Source organism: Saimiri boliviensis, chromosome 2 (assembly GCF_048565385.1).
Source record: "Saimiri boliviensis isolate mSaiBol1 chromosome 2, mSaiBol1.pri, whole genome shotgun sequence".
NCBI classification, from domain to species: Eukaryota; Metazoa; Chordata; class Mammalia; order Primates; family Cebidae; genus Saimiri; species Saimiri boliviensis.
This window is the reverse complement of record NC_133450.1, coordinates 153552904-153565037: the sequence shown is the minus strand read 5'-3', so window position 1 is coordinate 153565037 and position 12134 is coordinate 153552904. Positions and strand designations below refer to the sequence as shown.

At 40.4% G+C, this 12134-nt stretch overlaps 1 protein-coding gene across 6 annotated transcripts in view; it reads left to right on the top strand.

Annotated features, from left to right (window-relative positions):
- PIP5K1B (phosphatidylinositol-4-phosphate 5-kinase type 1 beta) overlaps nucleotides 1-11427 on the top strand; it is a 488372-nt gene extending 476945 nt beyond the window's left edge. For all 6 annotated transcript variants that reach the window (XM_074394717.1, XM_010346143.3, XM_074394718.1 and 3 more), the window contains one exon: nucleotides 9794-11427. In XM_074394717.1, coding sequence (XP_074250818.1) covers nucleotides 9794-9796 — 3 coding nt within the window. In that variant the 3' untranslated portion in view covers nucleotides 9797-11427. The remainder of the gene's footprint in view (nucleotides 1-9793) is intronic.
- Nucleotides 11428-12134: the final 707 nt, after the last annotated feature.

Below are 12134 nucleotides of genomic sequence, written 5' to 3'. Positions count from 1 at the left end.
GCCTCTGATAAAATGGACTTTAAACCAACAAAGATTGAAAGAGACAAAGAAAGGCATTAAATAATGGTAAAAGGTTCAATACAACAAGAAGAGCTAACGATCCTAAATATATATGCACCCAATGCAGGAGCACCCAGATACATAAAGCAAGTTCTCAAAGACCCACAAAGAGACTTAGACTCCCGCGCAATAATAGTGGGAGACTTTAACCCTCCACTGACAATATTGGACAGATCAACGAGACAGAAAGTCAACAAGGATATCCAAGACTTGAATGCAGATTTGAACCAAGCAGACCTAATAAGACATTTACAGAACACTCCACCCCAAATCCACAGAATACACATTCTTCTCAGCACCACATTGCACTTATTCCAGAATTGACCACATAATTGGAAGTAAATCACTCCTCAGCAAATGCAAAAGAATGGATATCACAACAAACAGTGTCTTACACAGTGCAATCAAATTAGAACTCAGGATTAAGAAAAGCAGTCAAAACCGCACTATCACATGAAAACTGAACATCTTGCTCCTGAATGATAAATGGATAAACAATGAAATTAAGGCAGAAATAAAAATGTTCTTTGAAACCAATGAGAATGAAGACACAACATACCAAATCCTATGGGACACATTTAAAGCAGTGTCTAGAGGGAAATTTATAGCAATAAATGCCCACATGAGAAACGAGGAAAGATCTAAAATTGACACACTGTCGTCAAAATTGAAAGAGCTAGAGGAGCAAGATTTAAAAAAAAAAAAAAAAACAAAACTCAAAACCTAGCAGAAGGTAAGAAATAACAAAGATCAGAGCAGAACTGAAGGAGATAGAGACACAAAAAAACCTTCAAAAACGCAGTAAATCCAGGAGCTGGTTTTTTGAAAAGATCAAAATAGACCGCTAGCTAGACTCATAAAAGAAGAATCAAATAGATGCAATAAAAAACAATAAAGGGGAGGTCGGGCACAGTGGCTCAAGCCTGTAATCCCAGCACTTTGGGAGGCCAAGGCAGGTGGATCACGAGGTCGAGAGATCGAGACCATCCTGGTCAACATGGTGAAACCCCGTCTCTACTAAAAAATACAAAAATTAGCTGGGCATGGTGGCATGTGCCTGTAATCCCAGCTACTCAGGAGGCTGAGGAAGGAGAATTGCTTGAACCCAGGAGGCGGAGGTTGCGGTGAGCCGAGATCGTGCCATTGCACTCCAGCCTGGGTAACAAGAACGAAACTCCGTCTCAAAAAAAAAAAAAAAAAAAAAAAAAAACAATAAAGGGGAGATCACTACCGATCCCTTGGAAATACAGACTACCATCAGAGATTACTAAAATAACTCTGCACATAAACCAGTAACTCTGGAAGAAATGGATAAATTCCTGGACACTTACACACTCCCAAGACTAAGCCAAGACGAAGTTGAAACCCTGAATAGACCAGTAACAAGGTCTGAAATCGAGGCAGCAATTAATGGCCTACCAACCAAAAACAGTCCAGGTCCAGATGGGTTCACAGCTGAATTCTACCAGACATACAAAGAGGAGCTGGTACCATTCCTGTTGAAACTATTCCAAACAATACGAAAAGAGGGAATCCTCCCTAACTCTTTCTATGAGACCAACATCATCCTGATACCAAAATCTGGCAGAGACTCAACTAAAAAAGAAAACTGCAGGCCAATATCCATGATGAACATTGATGCAAAAATCTTCAGTAAACTACTGGAAAACTGCATCCAACAGCACATCAAAAAGCTTATCCACCACAATCAAATAGGCTTCATCCTGGGGATGCAAGGCTGGTTCAACATACGCAAATCCATAAACATAATTCACCACATAAACAGAACCAAAGACAAAAACCACATGATTATCTCAAAAGATGCAGAGAAGGCCTTTGACAAAATTCAACAGCCCTTTATGCTAAAAACTCTCAATAAACTAGTTATCAATGGAACGTATCTCAAAACAATAAAAGCTATTTATGACAAACCCACAGCCAATATCATAGTGAATGGGCAAAAATTAGAAGCATTCCCTTTAAAAACTGGCACTAGACAAGGATGCTCTCTCCCACCACTCCTATTTAATATAGTATTGGAAGTTCTATCCAGAGCAATTAGGCAAAAAAAAAAAAAAAAAAAAAAAAGAAAGAAAAGAAAAAAAAAAAGAAAGAAAGGGCATTCAATTAGGAAAAGAAGAAGTCAAACTGTCCCTATTTGCAGATGACATGATCATTTATTTAGAAGATCCCATCATCTCAACCCAAAACCTCCTTAAGCTGATAAGCAACTTCGGCAAAGGCTCAGGATACAAAATCAATGTGCAGAAATCACAAGCATTCCTGTACACCAATAACAGACAAACAGAGAGCCAAATCATGAGCAAACTCCCATTTACAATTGCTACAAAGAGAATAAAATACCTAGGAATACAACTAACAAAGGAGGTAAAAGATCTCTTCGAAAAGAACTACAAACCACTGATCAAGGAAATAAGAGAGGACACAAACAGATGGAAAAATATTCCATGCTCCTGGTTAGGAAAAATCAATATTGTGAAAATGGCCATACTGCCCAAAGTAATTTATAGCTTCAGTGCTATCCCCATCAAGCTACCAATCACCTTCTTCACAGAACTGGAAAAAACCACCTTAAAATTCATATGGAACCAAAAGAGAGCCTGCATAGTCAAGACAGTCTTAAGCAAAAAGAACAAAGCTGGAGGCATCATGCTACCTGACTTCAAACTATACTACAAGGCTACCGTGATCAAAACAGCATGGGACTGGGACCAAAACAGAGACATAGACCAATGGAACAGAACAGAGGCCTCAGAAATAATGCCACACATCTACAACCATCTGATCTTTGACAAACTGGACAAAAGCAAGCAATGGGGAAAAGATTCCCTGTTTAATAAATGGTGGTGGGAAAACTGGCTAGCCATACATTGGAAGCTGAAACTGGACCCCTTCCTTACACCTTAAACAAAAATTAACTCCAGATGGATTAAAGATTTAAACATAAGACTTAACACCATAAAAACCCTAGAAGAAAACCTAGGCCAAACCATTCAGGACATAGGCACAGGCAAGGACTTCATGACTAAAACACCAAGAGCAATGGCACCAAAAGCCAAAATCGACAAATGGGACCTAATTAAACTTCAGAGCTTCTGTAGAGCAACAGAAAAAATCATTAGAGTAAACCGGCAATCAACAGAATTGGAAAAGATTTTTGCAATCTACCCATCTGACAAAGGGCTAATATCCAGAATCTACAAAGAATTAAAGCAGTTTTACAAGAAAAAAACAAACCCATTCAAAAGTGGGTGAAGGATACGAACACACTTTACAGAAGAAAATATGCGGCCAAGAAACATATGAAAAAAGGCTCATCATCATTGGCAATTAGAGAAATGCAAATCAAAACCACATTGAGATACCATCTCATGCCAGTTAGAATGGCGTTCATTAAAAAATCTGGAGACAACAGATGCTGGAGAGGATGTGGAGAAATAGGAACACTTTTACACTGTTGGTGGGAGTTTAAATTAGTTCAACCATTATGGAAGACAGTGTGGCGATTCCTCAAGGATCTAGAAATAGAAATTACATTTGACCCAGCAATCCCATTACTGGGTATATACCCAAAGGATTATAAATCGTTCTTTCATAAAGACACATGCACACATATGTTCATTGCAGCACTGTTTATGATAGCAAAAGCCTGGAACCAACCCAAATGCCCATCAATGATAGACTGGGCCAAAAAAATGTGGCACATATACACCATGGAATACTACACAGCCATAAAAAATGATGAGTTTGTGTCCTTTGTAGAGACATGGATGAAACTAGAAACCATCATTCTCAGCAAACTGACAAAAGAACAGGAAACCAAACGCCACATGTTTACACTCATAGGAGGGTGTTGAACAATGAGAACACTTGGACACAGGGAAGGGAACCACACTCACAGGGCTAGGTGGTGGGGGGTGGAGGGGAGGGACAGCGATGGCAGGGCATGGGAGAATGGGGAGGGATAACATCGAGAGAAAATGCCTGATGTAGGCAACAAAGGGGTCAGGGGAGGGATAGAGACAGCAAACCACTATGGCATGTATGTACCTATGCAACAATCCTGCAGGATGCAGGATGTGCACATGTACCCAAGAGCATGTGCAAATACAATTAAAAAAAAAAAAAAGAATCAGAACAATAGAAAACAGAAAGGAAACAGCAGAGTGGGAGATTAAAAAGAGAATTCTGAACTGATGACAGAAACAGGAGCTGTGTGTAAGAAAATGACATACAGATTAAGCCTAAGATGGCTGAAAAAAAAAAGCTAATGCGGCCGGGCGCGGTGGCTCAAGCCTGTAATCCCAGCACTTTGGGAGGCCGAGGCGGGTGGATCACGAGGTCGAGAGATCGAGACCATCCTGGTCAACATGGTGAAACCCCGTCTCTACTAAAAATACAAAAAATTAACTGGGCATTGTGGCACGTGCCTGTAATCCCAGTTATTCAGGAGGCTGAGGCAGGAAAATTGCCTGAACCCAGGAGGCGGAGGTTGCGGTGAGCCGAGATCACGCCATTGCACTCCAGCCTGGGTAACAAGAGCGAAACTCTGTCTCAAAAAAAAAAAAAAAAAAAAAAAAAGAAGCTAATGCTTTCATCAAAGATACTTGTGCAAAGAATTTCAACTTGAAACTGAAGTGAGGATTTCCTAGACACCAGAGAAAGCTCTTGCTTTAATAAAGCCCTGGAACTGAAACCTGAGGTAATTATAATTAAAAGGGAAGTCATCCCTAAGGGTTGACCGTTCAGGGATCATAGAGGCCTCATGGGACTTGTCAGTGCTGCTCATCTCTGCCAGCCTAACTCTAGTGAAGTTCCGCCTCTATCAGCATTGCTCTAAAACCTCCTCACACCACACCCTAGAGCTCAAGAAGTTCTAAATATGTTCAAAAGCCAGTCAGCTGATGGGGGCAAGGGTGTCAAGGGAAGGACTGAAAAAGGCAAGCAGCGGTGTGGGGAATAAGTCTAGGAAAAGCTTCTTGGAAAAGAAACTCCTCACCTTCTCATACCCTTCCTATGGCTCTGAAAAGCAAACCCAGGCCATCCGAGTCGGGAAGCCCACCTGGGAGTATTTCTGACCGGGACTCCCCTTGAGGGGATCTAATGTCACAGTGCTGTTAGTCCCCTAGAAAGCACTTCTGAGTTAATTATTGGACAGATTGCTTTTGATTTGCTATTTTCTCTTATTGCTCTGTATGTTTATTTAATTTTAAATAACTTTTTAAAATAAATGTTTAAAATTATTTTAATATTGAAGAAGTATAATCTCTCACCACTTGTGTATGTACTGTTGTGTAGTTTCAATCATAGAATCAAGCATTTCATTTTTGGCAGAAATAAAAATACACCTTTCTCCCTCTTATACCCCAACATATGTGTGAGATGAGTACCACTGGGATTTAGGATGAAACACTCTACTTTTACTTTTTTTTTTTTAACATTTTTTTTTTTTTTAAACAAAGATGGTGTTTCACCATGATGGCCAGGCTGGTCTTGAACTCCTGACCTCAGGTGATCCACCCACCTTGGCCTCCCAAAGTGTTAGGATTACAGGCGTGAGCCACCATGCCCAGCCTCTACTTTTACTTTTCATGTCAACTATTATCATACTTTTTGCTGTCAGGTCTTAGAATTTTAAATAGTTCATGAATTATCAGAGTATCTCAGTGTACAGGAAATGCTGCACCTTTGTGGGCAAGTTGTGTATGTGTGTATATATGTGTATGCATGTGTGCACAGAGGTTCAGCTGGGAACAGACCTGAAATGTCACTCCAGGGTCTATAGTCCCATCTGAGAGTTGGTTGAGCTTCGCTGCCAAAGCACCAGCCCTTATTTCAGTTTCTACAGCCATTGGGTCATAATGGGAATGAATCTTGGTTGATCTTGAGGAGAAGCTGCTAGTCTAGGGGGCAGCAATACCCTGAGGAGTCCATCTGCGCGCTAGGGAGCAAAAGGAACTTCTGCATGTACCACACTTTGAAGAATGAGCTCAAGCTATGAGTTTCCTTCCAGGGTAGAGAACTGATGTTTGTGTCTCTGCAGTGATGGCTCATATAGAACTCCTGCATTATGAATTTGAAGAAAGGAAAATTATAGCACATGTTATGCTAAGGAAGGAATAATAAAATGGTTTGTGCATACTTCTCACTATGGCCATATTTACAAGCAAGAAGACACTGTGCTTTCAGATCCCACGGACATCTCCCCATCTCATTTTAATAGGGTTATAAAGTAATGCAAAACAGACACATGTATCCAGTCCTGTCATCCAAGAATTACATTACAACATGGGTGAAGAGTTGGCAGTGCTCACCCAATTTTGACATTCTTATGCCCTGAGAATGAGAGTGTTTATAGGAGTTTATAGAAACTTCTATGACATCCTTTAAAAAAAAAAAAAAAAAAAAAAAAAAAAAGCTAAAGTTACTGTGTGAATGCAAAGGATGTTTTATAACCAAAACTGGAAATCATTATTTTTAATACTAAGAAGCGTATCTTTTATTATTATAAGACCCTGTATTTTTTTAACTAAACTATAAATTTAACCAATTTTATGAGACACATCAAGGTATTAAATTCTTTTCAGATCTTCTCATTGCATAAGTCACCAACTGTTTACAGTATTCTGAGTTATTCAGTGGTATAAATTTACAGATCATTTTTAATAGAATCTTGTGGTTGAAACAGAACTTCATAGTCATCTGATCCAACCTGCCCACAAGTGCTGAAGTCTTCCCCACTTTTTCTTTCGAGACAGGGTCTCTCTCTAGGCTGGAATGCGGTGGTGTGATCATAGCTTACTGTAGCCTCAAACTCCTGGACTTAAGCAGTCCTCCCACCTCAGCCTTCTGAGTAGCTGGGACCACAGGCAAAGGCCACCACACCCAGCTAATCTTTTTAATTTTATTTATTTTTTTTTATTTTTTGTAGAGACGGGGTCTCACTATGTTGCCAAAGCTGATCTTGAACTCCTGGGCTCAAACGATCCTCCCACCTCGGCCTCTCAAAGTGCTGGAATTATAGACATGAGCCATCACACCTAGCCCACTCCTTTCTTTACTCCGGTTAGAAAACACTTCCATCTTGAGACAGAACTGGCTTCCATGCAGTTGTCCTCGTTCTGGCTTCTGGGATCATTCTCAACCACTGAGTCTCAGCATGTTGGGCATGATGGCATGTTGGGCTCATGTATGTGGGGAGGGCTTGTGTCACGTACGCGTCATGTACTTGAGGAGGATGTAAATTTCCGGATCCTTAATGAAGAAAGAGTGGAGGGGTTGCAGCTTTCCAACTATATGCCCTTCACACCTTCTGAGATTCCTGACCCCAAATTAGCTGGGTGTGGTAATCCCTGTAATCCCAACTACCTGGAAGGCAGAAGCAGGAGAATCGCTTGAACCCAGGGGGCAGAGGCTGCGGTGAGCTGAGATTGCACCACTGCACTCCAGCCTGGGCAACAAGAGTGAAACTGTCTCAACAAAAAAAAAAAAAAAAAAAAAAAATGGAAAGGAGAAAAGACTGAATATGATATTGCTTTCCCCACATATATCATAGTACAACTGTCACAGATTGAGTTAGCTGGCTCTGATTTTAAATAGCTACTATTTAAATATTTGCCGAACATATTGTTACCACTTGGCCACATGAATATTGTTTGGAAAAAAACATTTACAAGTTTAAGGCCATGTTTAAGTTGTTCTTTTTGGTTTCAGGCCTAATATACCTGGATCACAGCATCTGTGCCACTATTACTGGGGACAATGTCACATCTTTCAGGAATACTGGTACTAAACTAGTACCTAAGCCTTTCTTCCCCAAGGCTAGTCTTCAGAGACTCAAAGACAACTATTATGCCTTGTCTCTACCTCTCCTATTTTCTAGACCAAAAACACCAAGCCTTTAGCCATTCTCATGAGTCCTGGCTCCAGCACCCTTCACTGGTGGATATCCTCAGGCAGCGCTCAGGTTACTCACTGTTCCTCTCAGAGTCTGGCCCTGGAAGTAAGACACAGAACTGCAGTGTGATCTATAGGACGAGGAAAGCAAAACGATCCCTCTTTTTGTTTTTGTTTTGCTTGCTTTTAAGAAAGCAGGACTTATAAATCTCATCAGTAGGACCTCATCATTTTATGTGGGTTCTTTTGTATGTCACTAGTTTTGTAAGTAAAGACCTACGTCATACATCAAAGTTATCAGACTGAGGCTGAATGAAGCCCACTAGTCCACCTTAAAGACAACTGTCCTGGGAATGTGGGCAACATCCCATTTGCCCACTGCTATAGCTTACAGCACCTTATACTCACCTCTTCCTAAAGATCATTTTTGAGTAACAGCATGACCATGCTGTGCACTGAAGCAAGCAAACCCTTCTAGCTTAGGTGAATGAGAGGGAGCAGCCGAAGTATAAAACAAAATAGTAAGTTCGTAAAAATTACAGCGCACAATAGGCTCAGATAAAATATTCATTGTTAAATAGAATTCCCTGTATGTGACATGTTCTCTTTCCTAGTAATTTTCAGAGTTGTTTCAAACTTTTTACTCAAGTTTTTTCAGCCTCCAATTAAAGGTGCTGAGCTGCACCAGTCTCTGTGACCCTAAGCTCCAACCTTCTTCACTACAATTTGGGGGCGCTAACACATGCCGGGCACAGTACTCAATTATAAATATACGATTTGTGTATATCGTGTGTGTACACACTTCATTTTCCCCATGGAAAAATTTATCCCTCACAACTATCCTATAGAGTTTGTTACCTCCATTTAACAGATGAAACAAACAAGGATCAAAGAAGATACTGCATAATATTCTCTAGATGTAATAATTAGGAAATCAAATTATTTGACCCAATGCATCTGTTTCTAAAGACTGAACATAGCCAGGTACAGTGGCTGACTCCTATAATCCCAGCACTCTGGGAGGCCGAGGTGAGAGGATCATGAGGTCAGGAGTTCAAGACCTGCCTGGCCAACACAGTGAAATCCCATCTCTACTAAAAATACAAAAATTAGCTGGGTGTGGTGGAGGGCACCTGTAATCCCAACTACCTGGAAGGCAGAAGCAGGAGAATCTCTTGAACCCAGGGGGCAGAGGCTGCGGTGAGCTGAGATCGCACCACTGCACTCCAGCCTGGGCAACAAGAGTGAAACTCTGTCTCAACAACAACAACAACAACGAAGAGTGAGAGGAGAAAAGACTGAATATAATATTGCTTTCCCCACATATATCATAGTACAACTGTCACAGATTGAGTTAGCTGGCTCTGATTTTAAATAGCTACTATTTAAATATTTGCCGAACATATTGTTACCACCCGGCCACATGAATATTGTTTGGAAAACAACATTTACAAGTTCAAGGCCATGTTTAAGTTGTTCTTTTTGGTTTCAGGCCCAATAAACCACAGCACATCCCTAATCCCTGTGCACTTGGAGGGCGGGAGTGTGTCCTAGTCAGTGTTCCTTCCTTCCAAGTCCTGAGCATAGTGCTGTGATGTAGTCAGGACTCAATCTTGGTAAACATTGGTGTAATTAATAGGTTACAGGTCCACCAAAGAAGCATATGCTATGCTGATCATTGCAGAAGAATTCCAAACGAAATGCACCCCGTTTTCCAGATACAAGTGGTTGGGAAAAATAATGAACTTGCGTTGCCACTCATGGGGAGGGCACTAAAAACCTTGTCTCATACCTGCTTTCTTTTTTGCTCTCCCAGTAAGTGAAAATGGTGACCACCTAAGCACATGGATGACCACATAGATGAGACATAAGCACAGTTGTGGTAGAGAAGTTTCTCCACTCCAGAACTGTCCACAGCAACTTGGCTGAGCCCCACTACACACAGAGAAGTCATCAACCTGAGTTAACAGTTTTTGAGATGTCAACTTCAGGCTGATCAGCAGATGGGATGTGAAAAATACTACCCTATTCTATCATTTGCTGTTGCTTGCTGAACTGTGAAGAACTGCATGAACTATATTTAAGCTGCTTTCTATACCATTGCCAATCACGTTTTTGGACTTGGAAGTGCTATTTTCCTATGGACTTTTGCATTATTTCATTGTGCATGCATCCAGTGATTATACATAAGCAACATATGTAATCTGCTTATATATTTTTAAAAATCCATCCATGCAAGTGGTAAATAAAGTATAAATTCTTTTTGCAAAATTATAGCTCATGTCATTAAAAGTTTAAATTGGTTTCATTTAAAGATCAATATAATAGGTCTGCCTATACTTTATAGAAAACTAGCTTCTATAAAGATTTTTTCACTGTTTACTAGTGAAATGAGAAAAGCAAAGCTATTTATAAAAGGCCTTATGTCATGTACATACATTGTCTTTGAAATATTTGTGATCTAGTTTATTGCTTGTAAAAGAGAAATTATATAATTTATTTAGTAAATACTACTGTAAACTATAGTTTTGTTGAGAGAAATAAAATATTTTGTTCTCAGTTGTGGTACATTGATTCCAATGATTTACGGTCTTTACATTTCTTTTGTTAATTAAAAATAACCCAAATACTCTTCATTTGAGATATTCAGAAATCCTAAATAAACTGAATTTCATGATGTGTGAAAATGGAAAAAGCTTCAATAGCAGCTTCTTCTGAACTTATCCCAGAGACTTTCCCAAATGTCCTGGTATATTAGTCAGCTTTCACCATGTTATGCTATGGTAACAAACAATCCCAAAGCATAGGCGCTTACACCAACATAGTTTTACTTCTCCCTTACATGGGGAGCAGCTGCAGCTCTCCCAAGAATCTTCTTCATTCTAGGGTCCAGAGCAGCCACTATGTGGGAAAGGCAACTTTCAGAGGCAGTAGAAAAAGAGCAATGGCAGAACCTATGAGAGCTCACAGAGCTTCTGCTTCAGTGCAGCTGACAGCATTTCTACTCACGTTCCCTCTGCCAAAGCGAGTGACACTGACAGGTCTAAAGTCAAAGGTATGGGATATACATCTCTCACACGGGGATGGACTCAGCAATGATTATTTTAATCGATTCATGCAGTTTACACCGATAGGTAAGTGTCCCTAAGAGGCTGGGAGAAAAATCATTAGAAAGCAAAATGATCAAGGCTGCAGAAACATATTCCTGATGAGTAAGATGTTCAGTGTTAAATACTTCAAGTTAAAACAAGCTGATTCTTGTAAGCAAACATGCTGTAAACTTTTGTAAATGTAGCCCGGAGCCATAGTTACTCAACATAAGTAGCAATTTCACTGCAGAGTCAGTGCTGGAAAGCTAGGATATCAACAGGGAATTCTACAGAAGTGGATGACCAAGGATCCTCTGCCTCTCTCTCTCTCTAGTATCCATATGTGCTACCACTCTCCCTTACTACATGGGTTTTCTTTTTTCTGTTTTTTTTTTTTTTTTTTTTTTTTTTAGACGGAGTTTTGCTCTTGTTGCCCAGGCAGGAATGCAATGGTGCAATCTCGGCTCACTGCAAGCTCTGCTTCCCAGGTACAAGCGATTCTCCTGCCTCAGCCTCCCGAGTAGCTGGGATTACAGGCATGTGCCACTATGCCCAGCTAATTTTGTATTTTTAGTAGCAACAAGTTTCTCTGTCTTGGTCAGGCTGGTCTCAAACTCCTGACCTCAGGTGATCGGCCCCCCTCGGCCTCCCAAATCACTGGGATTACAAGCATGAGCCACCGCGCCTAGCTCTACATGGGTTTTCATAGGTGAATCCCACTCTTCCCCCTCCCATTTGTAAATCTACCCATTTATCCAAATAAGGTTCTTAGCCTAGAACCCACTGATTCCTAGAAGAGTCAGAGATAAACGTTAATAGGGTCATAAAATCATATACATGAGTTGGGTATGCTTTTGTGTATATGGGGGTCTTTTTCATGAAGAGAAAGACTATACTTTTTATCAAATTCACAGTGACCTAGACCCAAGAAATGTTAAGAACATTTATTTTAAGGCCTAACTCAAAGGCTATTTCAATACCATAAGCCTATGATCCTCAAACCTCTATCCCCACCTGAATCACCCATGGCCTGCCTGTGTTATCTCACCTGTTTCAAAGAAACCTCAA